The sequence below is a fragment of the Spermophilus citellus genome (assembly GCF_964194105.1).
Source record: "Spermophilus citellus genome assembly, chromosome: 17".
NCBI classification, from domain to species: domain Eukaryota; kingdom Metazoa; phylum Chordata; class Mammalia; order Rodentia; family Sciuridae; genus Spermophilus; species Spermophilus citellus.
The window spans coordinates 31,956,407-31,981,725 of record NC_138199.1 but is presented as its reverse complement, the minus strand read 5'-3'; the positions used below and the strand labels follow the sequence as shown (position 1 = coordinate 31,981,725).

General features: G+C 35.6%; 1 protein-coding gene across 1 annotated transcript in view; it reads left to right on the top strand.

Annotated features, from left to right (window-relative positions):
- Positions 1-423: 423 nt before the first annotated feature.
- The window catches only part of NLK (nemo like kinase), a 144,453-nt gene continuing 119,557 nt past the window's right edge, over positions 424-25,319 (top strand). The window contains exon 1 of the mRNA XM_081269993.1: positions 424-2,150. Within this exon, the coding sequence (XP_081126119.1) occupies positions 1,693-2,150 (458 nt within the window). The 5' untranslated portion in view covers positions 424-1,692. The remainder of the gene's footprint in view (positions 2,151-25,319) is intronic.

Sequence of the window (25,319 nt, the reverse complement as noted above, 5' to 3'; positions counted from 1 at the left end):
TATAGCAGATCTCAAAGGCGGGACTTAAGCCAATCTTTTTTTCCATTTGTCAAATCATATGTCTATCTGGCCCCAGTTCCAGCCTACTTTATCTTCAACCCAAGGATTGGTTGCTCAGTTCTTTGTTCCTGGCTCATGATTGGCTCTTTCATTCCTCCCCTCTCTTCCAGCTTTTGCAGGCGGGATTAGCACGCAGCTTCCTGCTCCTGCCAAAAAAATAAAAGAAGAAAAAGAAAAGAGGAGAGAGGCGAAAGAAAATGTCACGGAGATCTTTGATTTTTAATTGGTTTTCAGCTTTGTCGATCAGACCAAACTCTGCCTTCTGATTGGTCTTTCTGTCTGCCCATCCCGGATCGGGGGCGGGATTTCCCCAGGAGACCCACACCTTGTTGCCACTGGTCGAACAGTGCGCCTGTCTGAAGCTCCCGGCCCAGGATTGGAGGCGGACGCGGACAGGTGGGCGTGGATTGGCCAGGGCAACCGGTCAGTGTGAGGCGGGGGCGGGGCCTCGGCGGCTGGTTGCGCGTGTCCGCCGCTGGCTCCGCTCTATCCGGCTTTGCTAGGGGAGGTGAGTCCGGCCGCGCCGGCACCGGCGGCTGAGGAGGCGGCGGCTGAGGAGAAAGCGGCCGCAGCGGCTGAGGAGAAAGCAGCCGCGGGGACGGAAGCCGGGAGGGGGGGAGGGGGGGAGACGGAGCAGCCTTAAGCCCTGCAGGGGCCGTCGCGCGGGGGGACCCACCCGCTCTCCCCCCCAACCCTCCTCAGCAGAAGCAGCCGGCGGCGGGGGCAGGAGTCAGCCCGCTTCCGATCGTACCCCGCCCGCCTCCCGGGGCTCCTATTCTTTGGCCCCGGGACCCTAACCTCCTACCGGGGCGGTTCCCTCTGTCTGGGCGTCCGAGTGCTGTCCATCTCTCTTTCATTCCTCCTTGCACCTCCTTACCTTTACTTTTGCCCCGGTTCTCTTTTCTCCTCTCTGCCCTGCCTGTCGCCTCTTTTCCTCACTTATTCCTCCAACCTTCTTCCCTGGCTCATTCTGCCCAGGAAAGTTTGGCACACCCCCCCCCCCCCCCATATCAGGTCAACCAGACTAAGAATAGGGGGAGATGTAGGAAGGCCTGAGAGTTCGAGGGGGGGGGAAGCTGGAAGCCTGTTTCCCTGAAAATTTCCCCGTCTTTTTTTATTTAGGGTGGTTGGAATTTTTAAAAATTGTGTTTTTGAGGAGGTGGTAGGTGTTTAGAAAAGGATGTGGGAATGGAAGGGGTAGATGAGTCAACCCTCTTACAAGATTCCAAGGGTGGTGTATTACCTGATCCTTTTCGTGTGTGGAGTTCAGGGGGTCGGGAGGTTTGGCCTTTATTCCCATATTCAAAGTTGGAACCTCCCCCAAAGTAAGAATGGAGTTTTAGTACCACTTGTGGCAGGAATCCTGGGGGGAAGGGGTCCTTTTTTCCTTTTTTCTTTTCTTTTTCTCCTTTCCCCCCTCCCCCCTTTTTTTGGCAACCTACACCTTTCCACATAGGCTCACCCAAAAATCAAACACCAAGATCCTCTAACTTGTTTGGATTGACTGATGAAGACATAAAGCCAGTTATACTCTATGATTTTTGAGGTGGAGTGAGTGGTTTTTCTTCATTTTTAAATGGCCAAATGACAGCTTGACCCAGTTTGCTTTCCAATCAAAGGGCATTTTTTTGAATGTCTCTTTGTGGCGCAAGAGCCAACGCAAAAATGATGGCGGCTTACAATGGCGGTACATCTGCAGCAGCAGCAGGTCACCACCACCACCATCACCACCACCTTCCACACCTTCCTCCTCCTCACCTTCACCACCACCATCACCCTCAACACCATCTTCATCCGGGGTCGGCTGCTGCTGTACACCCTGTACAGCAGCATACCTCTTCGGCTGCTGCGGCAGCCGCAGCAGCGGCTGCAGCTGCAGCCATGTTAAACCCTGGGCAGCAACAGCCATATTTTCCATCACCGGCACCGGGTCAGGCTCCTGGACCAGCTGCAGCAGCCCCAGCTCAGGTACAGGCTGCCGCAGCTGCTACAGTTAAGGCGCACCATCATCAGCACTCGCATCATCCACAACAGCAGCTGGATATTGAGCCGGATAGACCTATTGGATATGGAGCCTTTGGTGTTGTCTGGTGAGTATCAAAAGAGAAGCACAACTTCTTGTGGTGTCTCCTCATGGTTCTGATTGGGAGAGACATTCCTCATGGTTTTCTCCACATGACCAAAGTGAAGCAAGCTACTCAACTGTAGGAAGCCACCCTCACTTACATAGGCCTATTACATTGGCTGTCTTAGGCCTATGTTTTTGAGTCATGGCAGATTTTGGTGGAGCTTCTTCTCATGAGTGACATACATAAGTTTGTTGACAACCAAACTTTCCTATTCAGAAAGTCAGCAAGTCACTGACAAGTCAAGATCAGTAGATCAAGGTATGAAATACTTATTCCTACAAAGACCTTGGTCATCTCTCATGGTTTTGATTGAGTTTACATAGTTGCCCAGTTGCAGCCAATGCCAAAATGACTGAACCAACTTGATTCCTTTGGAATAGTCTTCTCATCACTACTTTCTCATCCTTTACATCTTTTTGTGCCTTATTTTGTGATCTTGATCCCCACAAGGAAGGTAGATTTCATAGTTGAACCAGTTAAAATCACTTCTTGAGTGATTTATTTTAAACATAAAGCTACAGTTGGGAAGTATGTAGCTTTAGCCTTCTGATAAGAATGCATTAAATATAGCATCACACATGAGTACCACAAATGAGGTTAGTAGACTGTAGCTATGCAGTGGCCCACATTTGGTGTAATGTTTTAGTGTCACTTAGTGCCTCTTAAGTTGCTTTTAATCCCTTGGTCAGTTGCTATTGTAAGAAGTATACTTTTCAAACAAGTAAAACTGCTTTACTTTTGCTAGTGCTAGGAAATTTTTTGAAAGTCTATGGGTTTTTGAAATGCAACATTTTGTTCTATTTGCCCTTCTTAAAGAGTATAGTTTATAATAAAATTTATGCCTATCAAAAATAGAGTGAACTAGGTTTTATTTTTTAAGGATTAAGGATTCCAGTGTGGATAGGTGAATTGGTATTTTCGGTGCTTTCAAAAATAGATTCTTGTTAATGTCTGGAAAAAAACCCCGTCACAACAGGAAAGTGAACTCTGGAACTACCTTGGTAAATATCTCCTTTTGTCCTTGTTTTGAGGCTAAAATTGATGAGTACCATTTGCATTATAACTTGCTATTTTTATAGTTCAGATTTTATAACCTAGACAGCTAAATGATCTGATTCTTCATCTTCTTCCTCTTCTTTTTTTAAAAACTAGTAGAGTCCAGTTTTTCTCAGCTGCTCTTCATGGAGATTGTTGCTGCTGCATTCTCCTTTCTCCAAGGTGTGTGGGTTTCCTAATGGGAAAGAATATAGCTGATAATGGTACCTCTTCAGTCACTTTGCCTAGAGACCTGCCTGTTCCTGTCTTCCTCTTTTCCCTTCCATAGCCTATTCTCAGGGATTTCACTATGAACTTCCATTCCTTGCTTAACTCTTGAGGATTTCTAAGCTTTGGGGGCTGAGAGGAGATACAGGAAAACAGTTGTTCCTTTCTTTAAATTTTGTCATTGATTTACTTATTTATGAGAATTTGGATTTTTTTCTTTCTTAAACTCTGAATGCTCTCATTTTAATGTTTTGCATTTAATGCTAAGAACTAGTGATACTGAAAGGGAAACAGGTTGCAGCTTTCTTGAGTATATTCTAAAGGCATTTTTCACTTACATTTATACCAAAAGGTAGTGTGAAGTAGAAGCTTAAGTTTTAGAAGTTTTAACTTCAAGTTTGTAGTACAGGAGAAAAAAAATTTTTTTTTAAAGGGTCAAGGTGGTGAAGAACTTTTCATATAGCAAACATTCTGATAGTGTGTAATACAAATCACCCATATCTGAAAATCTAAGTGTGTTTGATTTGAATCATTCTAGAGTTTCCTTGATTGACCTGTGGAACATACCATGGACTTGACATTTGCCTCTGTGCACCACATCTTCTTTTGAATACAGTTGTTTCATGTTTGCCTTGTCTCACTGACTGCATTTGTAAGCACTTTGAGGGTAGGGTTGTATCTACAAAAGTACTTCTTTTTCTCCCTAGCACCTAGCACACTGCTAAATTATCTTTAATGCTTGGTTATTTGGTGTCCTAGGCAGATTCTTCTTTGTTTTAACTTAAACAACAGAAATTTATTTCTCACAGTTCTGAAGGTTAGAAGTCCAAGATGTGGGTGTTAGCAGGTTTGGTTCCTTCTGAGGCTTGGCTTCTCAGTTTGTAGGTGGCCGCTAGTTCATTGTGTCCTTACATGGCTGTATCCTCTGATGATCTGGTCTTTTTTTGTTTTTTTTTTTAACCAAGTTTTTCCTTGTTTCCTCATTGAGTATTTTTATCAACTATTTCTGGTAAAATACAATTTAACATGAAGAAAGGAAAGAGTTCCCAAGTGTGTGTTTTTAGTATGCAAATACTTTTCTATTTTTATATTTACATATTGATGATTTTGTTGTCTGAATTGCTTAATGTATTTGGAATTAAGTGCTGAGTAAGATTGTTAAAACTAGAGATTGAAAACCAAACCAGTGTGAATTTGCACTAGTATTCTGAAACTCAAGACATTAATTAGTTTTTTTTCCACTTCGTACTGAAATAGGATTTTTTTAATTTGAGAGGTATCTTATGAGTCTGAAATAACTATTTTCTAAAATGATTAAAATGGAACATAAAAATGTTCTTCCAATGGTATATCACTTGATTCAATGTACCATATAACTACCTGGGTATCATGAAATCCACTTAGATTCAAACATACATTCATTAGTACATTTTGCAGGTATTCTTCTGGCATAGCATATGACAAGGAGCCATATCTGCTCTCAATTTATTTTTCTGGACATGCACTCAGGGATACTATCTGATGGTTAAAAAAGTGACTTGTAATTTTGAGGAATTTTGTTTTTACTTGTAGAAAAGAGATATTTATAGAAGTAATATAGCATTTTATTTTATATTTATTTTTCCGTGATGCAGCATTTTACCATTCAGATTTATTATGGAACACTTTAGTTTACTTGATTATCTTTCTGCTGAATTTAACTGGTGGGATAACTTATCAATATTGGACAGTTGTATAAAAGAAGTGAATTACCCATTAGGTTGCTGGTAAAGATGGTGCTTTGACAGTTCAATTAAGGTTTCATTAACAACTGTCTGCTATGTTTTATCTCTAGTTTACCTGGTAATGTGATCATGGGTTAGCTTCAGATATATTCATTGCCAGTGATAGAGTTGCTTATGGGTTATCAAAACATATTTGATTCTACCTTTGTTATCAGATGTCAATGTTTCCAGATGCCCATATGGACATTTTAAAAATGCAAATACATAACAGCCTACAAACAGTAATCTCACTCATTTGGTGAATAGAATATAAAATGTACCTTTTTGTACAGTGTAGTGCACATTTGCCAGAGAAAAATACTGTGCTTTAAAAGTATGACAACTTTGGGACAAAGAGCTTCAGGGGGGTTATGAAGTATATACTTTTATTTAAGAATTGCAATAAGTTGACCACATGAGAGCATTTTGAGGACTGCTCAGACAGTTTTTGACATTGGCAATGTAAAATACAGATTGGATTAATGGCACATGCTGCCTTGACAAAAGTGAGTCTGGGAAAAGCCTCTATTTGATAAAATTAGTGTTTTGGTTTTTGACTTGTCTGATTAATTAAAAGATCAAAGATTTTGGGATTCATTAGGTCTGTTGTCTTTGTACTTCAAGTAAAGTTGGAGAGCTTTGAATCTTATTATTCTAATACCTTCAGCAGGTTACTTTTATCTTTCAAAACTTAAGCTTCACTGTAGTGATATTTAGTTACTAACTCTGTGATCTTGATAAATTATTTACCCATTCTGTTCCTCATTTATAAAATGGGGATAATGATAGTGCTTATCTCAGGATTGGTATGAGGATTAAATGAAGTAATCCTTATAAACCAGTGAGTACACTATCAAGCACACAGTAAGCCCTCAATAAATGTTCTTATTGTAGTTATTGTTGGTAGAAAAATCAAACTATTTTGTTAATGTGCATGGACAGTCCTCATGGATTTGTCCGATTTACCAGGTGAAATCAACATGCAGACTCTTGGAGGCATGACTTAGTTGTACTATATGCCAGGGAAAGAAAAGAAGATCAGATTCAATGCCAAGGGGCAAATATTCTGTCCTGTTTTCTCAGTTAATTAAAAACTAACAAAAAATTCATGTTACTGTGCATTCGGTAGGTGTTCTAGTCAGATCATCTGCACTGTTTTAGAAAGTATTGTAGATTTATATACTGGGAAGTTTTATATACTGGGAAGGGAACTATTTTTTTCTTTTCAGAACGTAGAAAGTAAAGGACAGGCTTTTTGGTAAAGTTCAGCTTTAGTGGAAATTCATTTTATTTGTGTTTGGATGAGAAAGTGTGAATTGCTAAAGAAGATCGCAGTGAGGTGGGGGAAATGTGTTTGATTCAATGAAAAATTATTCAGTGTAAACGCTTATACATGGCAGAGATTGTCTAGCTTGTTCCTCTTTCTTGTGAAAATTAGAGCTCCCCTCCCCACCATTGATGATTTCTCTAGTCTTCTTACTCTGTAAATACCTAACTATGATTTTAAAATATGGGGGTGCTTTTGGGATATATGTTAGGGAAAATCCCGGAGTTAGCTGCATCAGGAAGAGTAGTATATGCAAATGTATTTTGATATTAACTATGTTTTACAGGTTAAGAATCTGTAGTGTTGAGAAGTTTCTCTACTACCAGCCAAGATTAACAGCCACAGCTGGATTCTTTGAGGGGTCTGCTTTGTGAAAAGAGCTTTGAAGAAGCAGAGCCTACACCATAAAAAGGGAACAGTTGCTCTTCTAGACATAACAAAGCAGCCTAGTGAAGCTAGAAATGTGGAGATGTATGTTGTTAATTTCTACTACAAATGAACTTACTTTTAGAAACTGCAGGTTCATGGTCACAAATAGAGAAAGACAAGAAAGGAAAGAATAAAAGTAGCACAATCTAATGATATGCACCAGTTTCTTGGTGATTGAAACCCCATATCCTGTAACACTGAAAATCATTTTGAATTTAAACTCCTGACAAGATTATCCAGATTATGTTTACAAAACACAAATAAAACTATAGTGCGCGCACACACACACACACAAAAGAAACTTATTTTATGCTTGGGGAGAAATTTCATGTTATACTGTTGAATATCAGCCTAGAAAAGGAAGACAATTTTTTTTAAAAAGACATTTCAGAAACAATGTCTTTAAAAGGTTTCTCTAAATATTTTAACCATCAGTACCACTGGTGTTAAGTCCAGAAAGAGAAATGGGAGCAAATAGAGTTAGTTCCCTTTCATCTGCTATGCTAGAGGAGAATATTTGTAAAATGCATTACCTGGATAAATGCTTATAGAATTCTGGGGTTTTACCTTCAAAGCATGGGCAGCTATAGAAATGTTCCTTGATATTAAAAGTTCTTTCCTGGAGTTCTGGAACGAACAGCTTGGTGTGGCAGAGTTATCACTGATTTCTATAGTATAATTGAGCGGCTATCCTTGGTTATTAGACTTGTTGATATCCTAGCAATTCAAGAATCAGCTGTTCATATACTGTGTTTTCCTTAATATTGATAGAAATTGTTATGACCAAAGAAAAATTTCCATTTGTCATCTAACCAGTAAATGGGATGAAGCTGGTGGGCAAAAACTGTTTTATTATAAGATTTTAGTTATCATTCTCTATGCATCCATAATACCACAATGAATTATTTGTTTATTGGGTCAACAATGATTTCCTAACTAAAATAGCTGTCAGTTTGATCCTGTTGTTGCTTAGGAGTAACAGAGTGCCTGAGGCAACAGTTATAACTGTCAATGAGCATGTGATGAGTCATGATAGATTTCATTGGTAGTTCTGACATACTTAGCCAAGAAACATTAACAAGAATTCTGGCACTCTGACATTATGGAAAGATGACTTCAAAAGAAATTATGGTGAGATTGAACTTTAATATTTAGTTGCAGTGGTATGAGTATAGGTAGTATTACAAGAATGTCGGCCATGGTGATCTTTACCTAAACCCAGTTTTACTTCTGTGTTTTAAGTTAGTTGGGCTAATTGAATAATATCTACAATAAGACAGTGAAAGCTTTTGACACTTTTGGAACACACTAGTCCATGTATTTTTATTGTCAACCTGCTGTGGACCAGCATTTTTGTAGGTAGTAAATGAGGATATTTAGTTCTATGAATAACTTTGTAAACCTCCATCAAGCTTCTTTTGTTATCTCTGTTGTGCTTGATACTGAGATTTGGGGATATTTACGTCATGATGTTTCCTTGAAGGAGTTTATAGGTAAGTATATAGTATGAAAAAATAATACACCTCTACTTTCAGGGAATCCATATCCTTAGTGAAGAGTTGAATCTAAATTTGAAACATTAAATAAGGATATATTATTTTCACATTTTCTTATAAAACTCATTTATTATATGTGGACTATTTATGAGACACTCTTCTGGATGATAGAGATTAAAGATTAATCTCCCTAGTCTGGGAGATAGATTTGTACATGGATAATTATAGTTCAGTGCCATAAATACAGCAGTAGAGATAGTTTCTGGACATTAGAGGAGCATAAAGAAGGGATTTCTATGGAGAGCATAGACACTTCCTAGAATAGGTAATACTTAAATTGTGGAGGAAAGCCTTCCTATTTTACAAATAAATGGGCAGTCACTTTCTTCCTACGTGTAAGTTTGGTACTACCATTCTCCTGATACTATTTTACCTTTTTTAAAGGTTTTAGAATGGGAGTCAACCAATGGGAAAGGGCATTCTGGGTGAATGCAGGATATCACCAGGCTGGAGTTAATGTCATGCTGAAGAGTTGAGGATTTTGTGGCAGGGATGGGAGGGCAAGAATCTTATTCTTTTCGTAAATAAAGCACATATCTACATACACCACATAAAGAGATATACAGCACACTGGACTGATGGCTGGGGAGTGCAGGGGAAGGGAGAGAGGGTGGAATGGGAAAGACAGTAGAATGAATCGGACATAACTTTCCTGTATTCATATATGAATACACACCAGTTTAACTCCACATCATCTACAACCACAAGAATGTGAAGTTATACTCTATATATGGATGTCAAAATACATTCTACTGTCATGTATAACTAAAAAGAAGAAATAAAAATTATCAAACAATTAGAAAAAAAAAGAAAAAAGAGATATACAGCATACCTAAAGAATTACAATTTCACAAGGGGAATGATTGAGAACAATGTCTTAAAAACCATAAGAGGGGCTGGGTTGTAGCTCAGTGGTAGAGCGCTTGCCTAACATGCGTGAGACACTGGGTTTGATTCTCAGCAACGCATATAAATAAAAACAAATAAAATAAAGGTCCATCGACAACTAAAAAATATTAAAAAAAAAAAACCCTAATTGGTGGAGAATGAAAAGAGATTGAAACCCTCCCTGCAAATGTCAACTATTGAGACTTTAATGTCAACTATCTTACTTTAAGTAAGATAGTGACTTGGTCAGATTTAATTCTGCTTTATAAATAGAAGGGTAGAGATAACTGAGGCCCTCTGAGCCTTAGGGAATGTTTTGTTGTAAGTGAAGTTACTGGAGGCCCAAGTACAGCACAATCAGGTAATAAACGTATTCACAGTGAATGACAACCCAGTATGGTGGAAAATTGTTAGGAGGATGGGAGTGATCTTTGCTACATATAAAAAGTCAAAGAAAATGAGGGGGAGAAAAGACCATTGCATATATCAAATAGATTATTGATGGCTTTTGAGAGAGAGATTTTGTTTGATTTCCACTCCCCCTTTGTATGTGTATTAAAGTGGGGAAATCATAACATACATTCATATATATACATACTATATATACGTGTACACATATAACATATAAACACATATATAGCATGTTTGATTATAATGTTTTAAGTATAGCAGCATTTTGTTTTTATTAATAAAATTCTTTCAAATCTTGAATTTTTGTTCCTAGCTTAGTAAACCAGGTGACTTGATGTTTATCAAGTTCAAGGTGTCATTTCCTTGGGAAGAATTTATTTATATGTATTAATGGTAGAATAATAGAACATTAAACTAGTTAGTAGATAAGTATTCTAGTTCCAGCCTTGCTGCCAACAATCCTAAGACCTTGGTAAAGTTATTTAAGCTTTCTGAGCATTGGTTTGCTCATTTTTTCAGTTCTATGTTTTCTAAGATTCTACTATAAAATGGCATTAATATTTGTAAGGCATAGTGCACTTATTTGAGGGCAAGTATATTCTGTGAGTGACCACAACTAGCAAACAACTTTCTCTTTTCAGGACTATAGAATAGCTTGTTGAGTAGCTTCTAAAATTGTTTAAAGGAAAAATGAGACTTCTATATAAGAGTTTTGAAATTTGAGATCAGATTTGAAATGTTCAGTTGTTCTAAAGACTTGTATTTCTGATTGACGAGGAATATATATGTTGTGGTTCAATCGTAGAGGACAGCCTGCTTATTTGTAAATGGGCATTCAGTTCTTCCCTACGTGTAAATGTGAGAATGCTGCTTTCCTTTTAGTATTGTACCTTTTTAGTGTTTTAGACTTATCTTTTTTTCCTTTCTTCATCCCTTCCTGTCAGGGATTGAATCCATTTACTACTGAGCCACATCCCCCAGCCCTTTAATTGCTTGTTTTCTTAAATATTTAGAGTGATTTAAAAATTTTTTATTTTTATTTTTGCAGTGCTGGGGATCGATCTCAGGGCCTCGTGCATGCTAGCCAAGTGTTCTACTACTGATCTACATCCCTATCCCTGATTTTTAAATTTCAAATAAAATCTAATACTAAGTGGTTTTTTTTTGTTGTTGTTGTTTGTTTGTTTTGTGTGTGTGTGTGTGTGTGTGTGTGTGTGTGAGAGAGAGAGAGAGAGAGAGAGAGAGAGAGAGACAGACAGAGAGAGATAGAGAGAGGGAGGAAGACAGAGAGAGAGGGGTAGGGGAAGAAGAGAGAAATCAGGCAAATTGATTTATTTTTCTGGAGTCTTTTTTAAATTCTGAAATTGGGCAAGGGACTCAACTAGTTTACAGATGGACCCCTTGGAAAATGACCCTTGACACAGCTTTAAGGCTGTAGCAGTTCAGGGCATACAATGCCCAGAGAAGGAGTGTGTTACCTACAGCTCTTATGTATGAGGAAAGGAACTCTTTTATGGAAGCCTCTAGCAAATCAGCAGATAAATCTGTTATTTATCCAATAGGTAAATAATTAAAGCTGTTATGTGATTTTTACATTTCTAGCATCCACAGTAAAAAGAAGTGAAATTAATTTTTCTGTTTTTATTTATTATATCCAACCTATTGTCATTTAAACCTATAATTACTGTAAGAATGACTAATGATATATTTTACATTTTTTCATACTAAGCCTACAAAAATCCAGGGTACATCATTTTCCTTTGGGGGTGCTAAGAATTGAACCCAGAGTCTTGTGCATGCTAGGCAAGTGCTCTACTGCCGAGCTATATCTTCAGCCCTTTTTAAAATTTGAGATAGGATCTTGCTAAGTTTCCCAGGCTGGCCTTATATTTGTGATTCTCCTGCCTCAGCTTCCCAAGTAGCTAGGATTACAAATGTGTACTTAATGCAAACAACATATCTCAATTTGAATTTTGCTACATTTTAGGTGTTCAGTAGCCCTATGTACTGCCTTTCTTATTGGCCAGCACAGTTCTAGTGGCCTTTATTGGATTCTATGATGACTTTTGAACCAATCACTATTAATGGAGATAAGATTACTTTTAGAGCAATCAGGCCCACCCTGGATTTGCCAATGAAGTTAGTTGTTCATGGCAGGGATGAGTAAGTATTACCAGTGCATGCTGGGAAGGCAGTCATTAATGATCAAGATAAACGTTCATCTAATTTATGGCAAACTTAGGAGAACTTGACCAGGTATACTTATAAAGGAAACAGGATTGATGTTCTCTGCAGTTGTCTTGTTAGCCCTGAGTTACTTGAGCTATTTTCTTTTTTGAAGCCTTGCTTTCCTAAAGTAACAGGGAAGGTAAAATTCATACCTGATCCTTGCCTTGTTTGCTTTCCTTCCCAATTAGAGCAGCTAACTCACATTGATTTCTTTTCTTTCCTGTCTTCCTATTGTGGCTTTATTATCCAAATAAGATTCTCAGTCTTGTTTTCAGTTTAAGTAATATAGAGCTCAGTGGTATCAGGCAGCCAAATCCTTATAGAGGAATAAACAAGCCAGAAACTTTTTGTTTATTCATTCCTTGACCTAAAATTCTTGCTTTGAGCTACAGAGAAAAGGTGAAGAGAGATATTTGAACAAATAGATAAAATTAGTCATTTGACCCAGATTGGAGCTTTTTTTTTTTTTTTTTTGGTGTGTGTGTGTGTGTGTGTGTGTGTGTGTGTGTGTGTGCTTGGATAAAAATCATCCACCAATTTACATAAGCAGGTGATTTTTCTTACATGCTAATTTTCTTAATGTACCATGGCAGAGAGCTACAGATTTGCAAATTGTTTAAGTAAATTGAAATAAAACCAGGTGACTGTATTTCACTATATCATCTTACTAGCACAGAAGTACCCAAAGGGTGCAATTATCTGGTGATTGTCTCATTACACATCTAAGTTAACAGGAGCCTGGTGCAGAGTTTTTCCCCTACTCTTCTTCTTTACCTCCATCTCTTTTCTAATTTTTTTAAATAAGAAACTATTGATTTAATATAGTTAGTTCAACAGGACTGGAAATTTAGTAAACCTGATTACCAAGATGTGGGGGAAATTTGAACCATACAAACTGGCAAATAATGTGGGTACTGTGCAGAAAAAGGGGCACACATATACTTGGTTTGGACTTGAATTGTCTCGGAGAATTATGTGAGAACCTTTCACCAGCCTTTAGTTGATTGTTTTCCCAGGTTCTGAATGTTATAGTAGTTAGGATTGTTGTGGAGTTAACTGGGTATGTACTGTAGCCACAGTTCAAAGTATACATGTATTCTTTTAAAACCTCAAACTAATTAGTTACAACATAATTGAAACATTTTGGTAAAAATTTTAGAAAGGTATAGCGGTTGGTTTTAGTGACTTTCTGTAGAGTCATGATTGATAAATAATGTCAATCAATAAAGCACTTTTCTTTATTAAAACATTCAATATTAAACAGTAATTAATGCTACTTAATTCCTCAGATGTTATGGTATTCACTTACTGATATGTATGGAGATTAAATTCTACCCCTGCCCCCATCTAAGCATTTGAAATAATAATGACTTGGAATTGTATTATAATTTTAAGCAAGTAAAAGAAATTTGGCCAGTCTTTTTTTTTTTTTTTTTTTAAGTACTGTGGATTCAACCCAGTGAAGCTTTACCACTGAGCTATACCCCTGGTCCTTTTTATCATTCATTCATTCATTCATTTATACATACTTACCAGGGATTGAACTCAGGGGCACTCGACCACTGAGCCACACATCCCTAGTCCTATTTTGTATTTTATTTAGAGACAGGGTCTCACTCAGCTACTTAGTGTCTTGCCGTTGCTGAGGCATGCGCAACTGCACCCGGTTTCTATTTTTTTTTATTTTGAAACAGGGTCTCTCTAAATTGCTGAGACTGGCTTCAAACTTGCAATCCTTTTGCCTCAGCTGGTGGAGTTGCTGGGAGTACAGGTATGTGCCACCTTGCCAGACTGACCAGTCTTTTTAATCCCAGTACTTAACGTATTATTTCTCTCAAGTTTAAGAAAAGTAGAAGAACTTTCAGAACAAAACCAATAAAGAGTAACCTGAGGAGGATAGCATTTAAGTACAAAGGGACAGTTTGGTTTAAAAGTTGAGTCTATATTCTGATGACATACTGTCTTTATTTAATCTGGTTCTGCCCCTCATTAGCTGCAGGCAAGTTACTTCATGGTCTTCAGTATATCTAGTAATAGTAGAGTTATTGTGAGGATTAAATGAATTAATATATGTAAAGTCTTAGAATTATAATTGCTATCAGTTTTAGTATAAGTGAAAAAACCCCTAAAAACTTGTTAATTCAAAGATAATAATCAGCAGCTTTTATATGACTATTGATAGATAGGTATCAGGTATGTGACTCTAGAAAATTTTGTTTATCTCTGTTTTTGAGAATCTCATTCCAATTCTAGAATGATTTCCAAATGTAAATTTATGTGCTAATTTCCTTTAGCACATAAAAGGAGGGTTTTGCCTGTCTAAGTCCCTCTCACTTTTATCAAGCAATACATTTATTGTGGGACACTTGAAAAATACAGAAAAGCCAAAAGGAAAAAAAAGTTGTTTGTAATCTACAACTCAGGGATTGTCCCTGGTGGCATTTTGGTATACTAAAGTCTTTTTTTTTTTTTATGTGAGTTTGGTCTATTTGTAATATTATTAGAATTAGGATCATGGTCACACTGTATTTACAATTTTGTATCCTGTTTGTTTTACTAACATTGTAAAGGTAGATTTTGACCATTTGTTTTGAGGGCTTTTTCATTCTCACAAGCCTGGAGTTCTACCTGAAAGGAATTACTGAGTTGGAAGATACTTGAGACTGTATCTAGTCTAATTCCCTCATTTTATAAATAGGAGAATTGAGACTCAGAGAAGCTAAGAGATTTGTTCAAGGTCACACAACTGGTTGAGGGCTGAGCCAAAACTTGCTCTTTTACTGCTTTACCAGTAATATACTAATAGTTTTCAAAGGACAACTAACTGTCCTTTGAAAATGGAGAAAGTGTTCTTGTAAAAGCATAAGAAAATGACTAAAGATACTTTATAAATTAAGCCAAAAACAATGCACCTGAAAAAAGTCATAAATATTTAAAGTACTCTGTTGGTTGTTCTGTGTGTGCCAGTGACTCTCAAGTTTTCTGGTTTAATGTCATGAGCTGTGTGCCTGTAGTCTTTCATATTAAATGTGACTGTGTTGAATATCTATTTTGAGTATATATGGTCTCCTACTTTATATTTTGAGAAAATGTGTGCCTTAGAAAACTTAAAAGAATTATTCATTGATATCAATAAACTATTTTTGTAGATTAGCTTTAGACTTGCTGTATTTACTTTGAGGCTATTTCTACAGAAGTTGGTGAGACTGAATTTCAATTAAATTTAGACTTACAATGTTAAGAATTTTCTGGTCACTGTATCAACTCATATTCCATGTAAAAAGTTCTGTTAGCTCTCCAACTAGAGGAGGAACATAAGTTTTAAAGCTTGTGACTATTTTGGAGTGCTGTTTATTCTTTTAATACTTAAAAGAAAATTCAGTGTGAATCAAATGTGTAACTGAAACATGTACCAGTCAAAACTAAGCTTCAGGCAGAATAGAAATATTCCGTTCCGGAAAGTTTTTCTTTTTTGTGGTATTTATTTCAGGTTGAGAATTAAAGAAACATTTTTAAAATAAGAATCTTAAGATCTAGTTTCACTATTCTATGACAGAGGATATGATGTGACATGATTCAGGCTATTACATTGTTGAAGCTAAATTTTAAGTTGCTGTAGTTTTTTTTTTTTTAAGTAAATTACCCTAATATAGTCACATGAACTGACGATGCTTTGATTTGTGTCACCCAATTCACTGCTCTGTATTTTTTCAGTACCAAATAATTCCTTTGTTAAACTCATTTTCAGTAAATGAGCCATTGTTTCCCAAAGGATAATGATTATTTCTATATATAGTACAAAGCCCTAAGAAATAGATTTTAAAGTCTGAAATATTAGTTAATGATTGGAAATAGTTGAAATTGTCTTTCTGTGTCTAATAAGCCACAGCTTTATGTATGGAAAGAGCAGTTGCTATGCTTGTTCCTTAGGCTACCATATGAGATATTAGGCTTAACACATATATATTGACAACAAGCTCTTGAAAGTGAGATCCTTGGTTTTGGTTGCAAAACAGGGTGGTTCTATGGTCAACTCAACTATTATATTACATATGTGGTTTTGTAATATAAATGCCATAGAATTAGATAGTTGAAGCTCAAGTCTAAATTACTATAATAGGTAAGGAAATATATAGGCCACAGTTAACTGGTTTTCCTTGATGCAGTTGATGTCAGTATCTGTAAATAAATTACTTAAATTATCTCAGCAGGAAAGATATTAAAATATGGCACTATAATGTTTAACTGGAAAGGTGCTGAAGATCTGGTTACCAACATACATTAGCTTGACTCTTTAGGTGTGCGAACTTTAAATGATTAGTTTTTATACTTATGAATCCCTCTTCAAGTAGGTGCTTATTCTTAGAAGATGCATCAAAGTCAATCTCTGGTTTTGCTTCTTTCTCTCTCCCGGGCTCATGAAACAAACTCTGTGGCACATTCTCTACTGGCATTCACTAAAAAGATTAGTGTTAAAGACTGGGATCTTGTCTTACTTGCTTGTTTGGAGCCTAACACAGTCCCAGGCTGGGTGCTTATTAAGTGTTTGTTGTTGAGTTGAAAGTTTCTAATGTTGTCTGTGTGTGATAGTGACTCTCAAAGAAGAGTACTGTCACTTACATACCTTATTTCCTGGGCAGTGGAAGAATTTGTATGAGGGAACACTCAGAGTGGTGTTTTCAAAGCCTTATGGTAGTGGTTTTGTTTGGATTTTTTTTTTTTTTTAAGAATAAGGACCTTAATCTAAGTGCATGGTAATCAACTATATTTCTAACTATTGCCCTTTATTTTCAAAAGAAATAATCCCTTACTTATAAAAGACTGCTTTTAAAAGTCTATGTAAAGAATGTTATTAAATTGTTGGAAAACAGTATGTAGTAATGCACTATTATACAGGATTTTTGCCATTGTTTAGGAAAAATACCCTTTTCTTTGCAGCACTGTGATGTTAGAAAAACAAAGATTCAGTTAATAGATACTATAATGTCTCATCTAATATATCAGAACATAGCAAAGCAAGCTAGGTGTGGTGGTGTATGCCTGAAATCTCAGCTGCTTAGGAAGCTAAGACCAGAGGATCTCAAGTTTGAAGTCAGCCTGGGCAGTAACTTAATTAGACCATGCCTCAACATAAAATTTAAAAAGGGTGGGCTGGGGATGTGGCTCAAGTGGTAGCGCGCTGGCCTGGCATGCGTGCGGCCCGCGTTTAATCCTCAGCACCACATACAAAGATGTTGTGTCCACCGAAAACTAAAAAATAAATAAATAAATAAATATTGAAAAATTCTCTCTCTCTTAAAAAAATAAAATTTAAAAAGGGTTGGGGATGTAGCTGAGTTGTATAGGTCTGACCTAGCATTCTTGAGGCCAGTATCTTTTTCTTTCTTTCTTTCTTTTTTTTTTTTTTTTTTAACATTTTTTAGCTACACATGGACACAATATCTTTATTTTGTTTTTTCATTTTTATGTGGTGCTGAGGATTGAACCCAGTGCCTCACATGTGCAAGGCAAGCGCTCTGCCACTGAGCCACAACCCCAGCCCCAATAACCAGTATCTTAAAAACAAGACAAGACAAAACAAAACAAACAAACAAAAAAAACCTCAGCAGTTTTATAAACTTATGAATAGATGGCAGTTTGCTATGTGATAGAGTCCTCTTTAAAATTAGGAAAGAAAAAAATGACTTAGTTCAGTGGTATGCTGGTATATGTTTAGCAACAGGGCCTCTGAAAAATAAAAAGGCCTAGTTTGTAGGGTTTGTTGATTTTAATTTTCACTGTTTAGTGTAAATACTATAATAACCAATTTCAAGCTACCAGTGTGAAATCACTAAATATTGAATTGGAAAACAGTATTATACAGTACTATTATACAGTATTTTTGCCATTCAGGTGAAACAGATGTTAAATAACTGTAAAAGCATAAATCATAATAAAATAATTAGGGAGAGATGATTTCTGAGTATTTAATACCTTTGTTTAAATATGAGTTACTTCATTATAACTTTATGTAATATAGTTTTTATGGCTATAATTCACAATCAGCTTGCAAAATTTCAGAAAATGTAGTAATCTTCGTGAGCAGTAGTGAACTAGTTCTAACATACCACTGGTTTATCTTGTACCTTTTGGGGGATATTTAGGTAGCATTGAAGTGGGGGTGAAGTTAGATCTGTATCATGTACAAAAATTTAAGTCCAGGGGCTGGGGTTGTGGCTCAGCAGAAGAGCGCTCCCCTAGCACGTGCAAGGCGCTAGGTTCGATCCTGAGCACCACATATAAATAAGGTAAAGGCATGTGTTCAACTACAACACACACACACACACACACACACATATATATATATATAAATTAAGTCCAAGTGAATTGAGGACTTTAATGTAAAAATAAAAGTTTCTCCCCTCCAAAGAAGGAAGAGAAAAAGAAAGAATGAATGAAGAGGGAGGAAAAATAATATTGGAAACTTTTGTTATAATCTTGGAGAAATAAAGCTTGTTACTTTAAAGAAAATATCAAATTTGTCTGTGAAGAAATTTATACCATATAGAGTGTAATCATCAAAATTTGGTGAAAATATGGCAACACATACAAAAAATAGGAAAAATAAAAGTTAATATCTTTAATATTTAAAGAGCTCTTAAAATGAACAAGAACAGGTGAACAGAACATGGGCAAAACCCAGAGAATGGACAGTTCATTGAAGAAATAATGTTCAAAAACATTAAGGATTCTTACTTTCATTAATAAAGAAATGCAGAAATGAAGTAATACTTTTAACCTGCTAGATTGACATTTTATTTTATTTTATTATTTTTTTCCCAGATGCTTTGCCATTGGAAGGTAGATTGACATTTTAAAATAAGTGATAACTCCCTTCATTGTTGCAGATATAGCAAAATCTCAAATTGTTGATGATAGTGTAGATGTATGGAGCCTTGATGGAGAACATGTTCTTTATGTTCACACCTTTTGACTAAAGAAATAATTGAATTTAGATAAAAGATATATTTATAAAAATGTCCATTTAATGTTATTATAATCCTCCTAGATTGAAAGCAGCCTAAATATCTATAAATAATGGAGTATCTTTGAAAGATGTCCACAATAAAAGTGAAAGTATCAGAGATTGTCCCCTCAAGATATTAAACAAATAACAAAAGATATAAACAAGTATTACTCATATGTTTCAGAAGTCTAGAAGGATATCTATCATTAGTAGTTATTTAGTGAGATGACATTACAGATTCTCACTTTGAATTTTAAAATAATAACTTGTGCTCTAAAGAAACCTGTCAGGACAGGCTGGGAATGTGGTTCAGTGGTAGAATTCTTTCCTAGCACACTGGAGGCCCTGGGTTTGATCCCCGCGCCACAAAATTTAAATAAAGAAATAAATAAATAATAAGAAGAAAGAAAACAAAAACCCTAAGAAGTACATGATGGTGGCCTGATTTTTAGAGGAGGAGAAACTATGTTATAGTATGTATCAGTGCTTCTTCCCTTTTTATGGCTGATATTCCATTGTTTGGGTGTTTGATTTTGTTTACCCATCGGTTACTGAACATTTGGATTGTTTGTACGTTTTGGCTATTATGAATAGTACTCCTTAATGAACGTTGTTGTGCATGTTTTGTGTGGACGTTTGTTTTCATTTCTCAGAGGTATAAGTAACTTGCTCAAGGCTGCACAGCTAATAAGTGGCAGAATAGGACTTCATCCTAAGTCTAAAAAATGTAATATTGGTATGTGTAAAACTATTTGATGGAGTAAAGGCTTCAACCTAGTTCTAAACAAATGTAATATTGGTATGTATAAAAATATTTGATGGAGTTTATGAAGAATAATAAAAATGCCATGAACATAGTACCCAGCCTAAGAAATAGAGCATAACCAAGACTATTGAAGCCTCTCTTAAGAACCTCCCTATCCCATTTCTGCCTGTTCTATTTCTTGCCAAGAAGAAACCACTTAAGATTTTTTTAAAAATGGAATTTTAAATATATAATTCACCTATCAATAATGTGATTATTTAGAGTGTACAATTTAATGCTTTTTTCATACTCATGAGTAAATTACCTCCCCATTCACTGTAATTCCTCAGTCTGAGGCCACCACTAATTGAACATATGTTTTCATTTCTCAGGTACTTGTACCTAGAAGTAGATTCACTGGTTCGTTAGATGACCTTATGTTTAACTTTGAGGGACTGGCAGGATGTTTTCCAAAGCACTAGCACCATTTTACATTCCTACAGCAATGTATGAGGTGTTCTAATTTCCCCACATTCGTACCACACTTCTTATCTTTTTTTTTTTTTTTTTTTTTTAACTGGGAATTGAACCCAGGGGCACTTAACCTCTGAGCCACATCCCTAGCCCCTCTCATTATTGTTATTTTTTAAATTTTATTTATTTATTGGTATGTGGTGCTGAGAATTGAACCTAGTGCCTTGCACATGCTAGGCAAACGCTCTACCACTGAGCCACAATTCCAGCCCTAGCCCCTCTTATTTTTTGAGACAGTGTTTCACTAAGTTGTTTCGGTCTTCGATAAGTTGCTGAGACTGGCTTGGAACTTGTGTTCCTCTGCCTCAGCCTCCTAAGTCACTGGGATTATAGGTATATATTGCTGCGCCCAGCTATCTTTTTTATTATAACTTGACAAATGTGTGTGTGAAGTGGTACTTCATTATGATTTTAATGTATTTCCCTGATACACAGTGATGTTGAACATATTTTCATGTGCTTATTGGCCTTTTGTGTATCATCTTTGGACACATGTCTATTCAGAGCCTTTGCCCATTTAAAAATGTCATTTATTTTTATTTTTGTTATTTAGTTGGAAGAGTTCTTTATGTATTCTAGAGACCAGTTGCTTTCAGATACACGACTTACAATGTATTCTTCTAATCTATGACTTGTCTTCTCACTCTTTTCATGCTTCATTTTAAAAACAATTTTATTGAAGTATAATTTATGCAGTACAAAATTCTCCCATTTAAAATACACGTGAACAGTAGAATGAATCAGATATAACTTTACTATGCTCACGTATGAATACATGACCAATGTAACTTCACACCATGTTCGACCACAAGAATGGGATCAGAATTGTAATGGTTGCACTCCATGTATGTATAAATATCAAAATACACTCTATTGTCATGTATATCTAAAAACAACAAATAAAAAAAATACTCAGGTGAATTTTTATAGAGTTTTACAACCATCACCATCATTCAGTTTTAGAAGGAGTTCCACCATCTCCCCAAATTCCCTTAACTATATTGTTTAATTTTATTTATTTTGAGACTTTATACAAATTTTGATTATTAAATGGATTTTAAAGTACTTTGAGTGCTTTTGAGAAAGGTTTAAATGGAGAATACAGAACTAATTAACAACTAATTGACAAATAATTGAAATGAGTTTATTTTAGTCTTTGCCAACCTTTTAATGAATCTTTGAGGAAACAGATGAATACAGGTTTATACAGAATCTATATTCATACAGGAGCATCATTGCCCCATTTATTTAAGCTCCTCAGGCTTGAGGAAAGGTTGAACTAGGTTAAATTTTAAATTCATTCTTTGAGGCATACCTCTTAAATTTCTCTGTAGCAAACTTTTTATGCTATCCTTAATAGCATCAAAGATATTCTTAGCAAGTTTCACTGCTTAGTTTATCATATCAAATAAAACTATTTTTGTATTAAAATAAACAAATCTGAATTTGAGGGAATTCCATTTTAGGGAAATTGGGGTTGAATACCTTTGAATTTTAATACAGAGCCCTAGTTATTACACAAAAGCTGTACCCTCATATAAATAATTCTTAATAAAATGCTGTGGGAACATGTATATGAGAGATGTTGGTAGGACCAATTAGTTATAAGTAGATTTCATGAGTCAATTGTTAAGAGTTGGAAGTTGAAGTACTAGTTTTTCCAGTTTCAGTTTTTACCATTTTGTAATTCTATGAAATATTTTTAATAGGAATCTATAATCTTAGAAGCAAATTTTTTTTTAATGGCCTTGAATGGTCCCAGAGGCCATCTTTCTGTTGCTTTAGTTATGATCCAGCAGTGCTACTGGCAGAAGTAGTATGCAGTATCATTTAAGTTTGTAACTTGATTTGAGTTATCACATAGTTTAATGGGGGATCTTAGCTGCAAGACTTGCTTCATGGTATCTGCACATATCCTAAAACTAAAAATACAATTTTATTTCCTTACAAACTTTATTTTGTGCTTGTAAAGTAGAAGATACACAAAGAGATCATTTCTTCTAGGACACTAGAAAAAAGAGTAATGGCTTACAAAATGATTCTTACTTAGTTTTGATAATAGCATGAGATATATTAAACTTCAAATTATCATAAATTAATTTTTTGGAAAATAATGCTATTTAATTTAGTGGGAAAGATTTGGGAGGTTATGCCTGTTAAAAACTACAAAAATAAGAATAAGAAAGTATTAAAACTTCAGAAAAGAGGGTGCTGAAGGAGGGAATAAAGCAATTATAGATAGCATGGGTTGTTGGCACTTGCTCTAGAATTCTTCTTAGGTAAATCTATAGTCTTTAGTTAGTGACTTAATTCTGAGTTTTTATTGCCCCCATCGTCAGAGTTCTGCATGTAATACTTTTCACCCATTTTCTTTTGTTTAGTTCTCTTTCACTAAATATAAATACTATTATTGAGCTTGTATAGCAATTAGAACATCCAAGGATGACTGAAGACTCTTAAAGTGAAATTATAGATTTTTTAAAAAATCCTCATTTTAAGAAATTAATTTTTGTATGTTTTAAGTAAATATTCTTAAGTTAATAAAATGCACTATGGTTGTCTTTGGATAATGAGGAAAAGTTTAATATTAAAGCCATGTGTGTTATAGTATAATTCGAACAAACTGTGGGATAAATAACTTTTAAAAACTATTAAATGAAGGTAGATTGACAACTGTTTTGTATCTTTTAAGAAGTCATCCCTTAATGGCGAGGAAGATAGTTGCTGAAATGTTCACAGATCCTGGGAGGAAAGAGGGGCTGTTTATGAAACTCCATGACCATCTTCAGGGTTAAGGAAGAGTATGAGGAGGACTTACAGAGTTGTGCCTTGTCTTTAGATGGGAATCAGCTAAGAGGTATCTTCTTCATTTCACAAAAAAAGGAGAAGACGCTAATAGAGTGAGTGGCTGATATGTCATTACAATATACTTTGATGATGGTAGATTATTATGTGTTTTTTGTGTTTCACCAAGAAAAGGTTCAAAAACTTGAATATTACTGCTATTAAAAAAACATCCTTCCATTCCCATATATTAACTTTAGTGAGTAATTTAAAAAGTCAAAATAGAATTGATGTCAAATTTGGTCTTATTCTAGCAATAAATTATATTCATCCATGGAAATGTGGACTGATCAGGAAAAATACTCTAACTTTCATCTCATTGAGATGCTTCTGCTAGGCAAGTGCTCTCCCACAGAGGTACATCCCCAACCATAAAATTTTATTTTTACAGTTGTTTAGCACAATATATAAGTATGTTATTTCAATTAAATATTTACTAATAAACAATTGTAATCATAGTCCATTAGAGTTTTATGGCTGTAGGAAATTTTTAAAATATACTACAAATAAACATACAATTTGCTTAAAAAAAAGGAAAAGAAGTCATCCCTTATTTTTTTGTTATGATTTATATTTTTTGTTATAATTTGTACCCACATAAACATGTGAATATCAGTGTCTTATGGTAAAATACTAACAAGTATTAAATTTTATGACAATAAAATTTAATGTGTCATCCAAGAGGAAAAGTAATTACAAATTGAGGATGATTTTTATTTTATTTATTGATTGGTTGATTGAAGTACTAGGGATTGAATCCAGGGACACTCTACCGCTGAGCTACATTCCGCAGCCTTTAAAAAATGTTTTATTTTGAGATAGGGCTCCCTAAATTGCCAAAGCTGTCCTGTAATTGTGATCTTCCTACTAAGAGTCATTCCTCCTGAGTTGTTATGATTTTTATACATAGTCTTTTCTATAATCCACTCACTTATTTAGGTTTGGGTTTTAAAAACAATACATTTCATTGAACTTTTGTTTTCCTAAAAAGTTTTCCCTGAAATGCCCTGACGGGGAAGTAATTTTACAGATGAAAGTTCTTTTTTTTTTTTAAATATTTATTTTTTTAGGTATAGATGGACACAACCCAATGCCTTTATTTTTATGTGGTGCTGAGGATCGAACCCGGGTCCTGTCCGTGCTAGGTGAGCGCTCTACCGCTGAGCCACAATCCCAGCCCCATGAAAGTTCTTTTATGTTGTTTGCATTTGTCTATATTGTATAAAGTCCTTAATTCCTGTTGCCAAAGATGTTGTTTGTAGAATCACACTTGTGGAAGTTTTTTGCTCATCTTCATAAAAGTTCAAATAGTAATATGGAACATTTTATTCCTCAATTCTATCTTCTTGGGAGCTTTATGACAAATGGAAGGGCTAGCACAAGATGAGAAATTATTCTTCTTCTTCTTTTTTTTTTTTTTTTGGTACTGAGGATTGAATTTAGAGGTATTTAATCTCTGAGCTACATCCCTAGCCTTTTTTTATATTTTATTTAGAGACAGGGTCTTACTCTGTTGCTTAGGGCCTCACTGAGTTGCTGAGGATGGCTTTGAACTCACGATCCTCCTGCCTCAGCCTCCCAAGCTGCTGGGGATTACAGGGGAGTGCCACCTGCCCAGCCAAGATGAGAAGTGCTTTTGGAAGATAAGAAATAATTAAACTGAATGAAATGTTGTGAGTGTTGACTTACCTACCCATTGAAAGACTGCAAGCCTTGACAAAAGTTTAGGTAAAATCATATGTTATGAAAAACCCTACCAAAGTAATGGGTTTATTCTTTAGCCATTTAAAGCATTTATATAGCTATGATTTCAGTTAAGTTGTTGGATGAATGTCCAGATTTAAGATGTCAAAAACAATTTTCTGAACCTTAGTGTAGGAGTTTGTATCATTTTATTGATAATTTGAAAAGTAACATGGAAGGCTTACCAAATTTACAGATCAGAGGGAGCCAGGAAAGATGGGTAACATAACAGATGACAGGTATTTAGATAGAGTACTATAAGAACGATAGGCAGAAATTGACAAGCAGAAATTTAGTAGGGATAAATCTAAAAGGTCTGAATTTACTATCATCTTTTTAGCAAACATTTGATGAAGACCTGTGTACTAGACTGTGAGCGCTGAGGGTATACT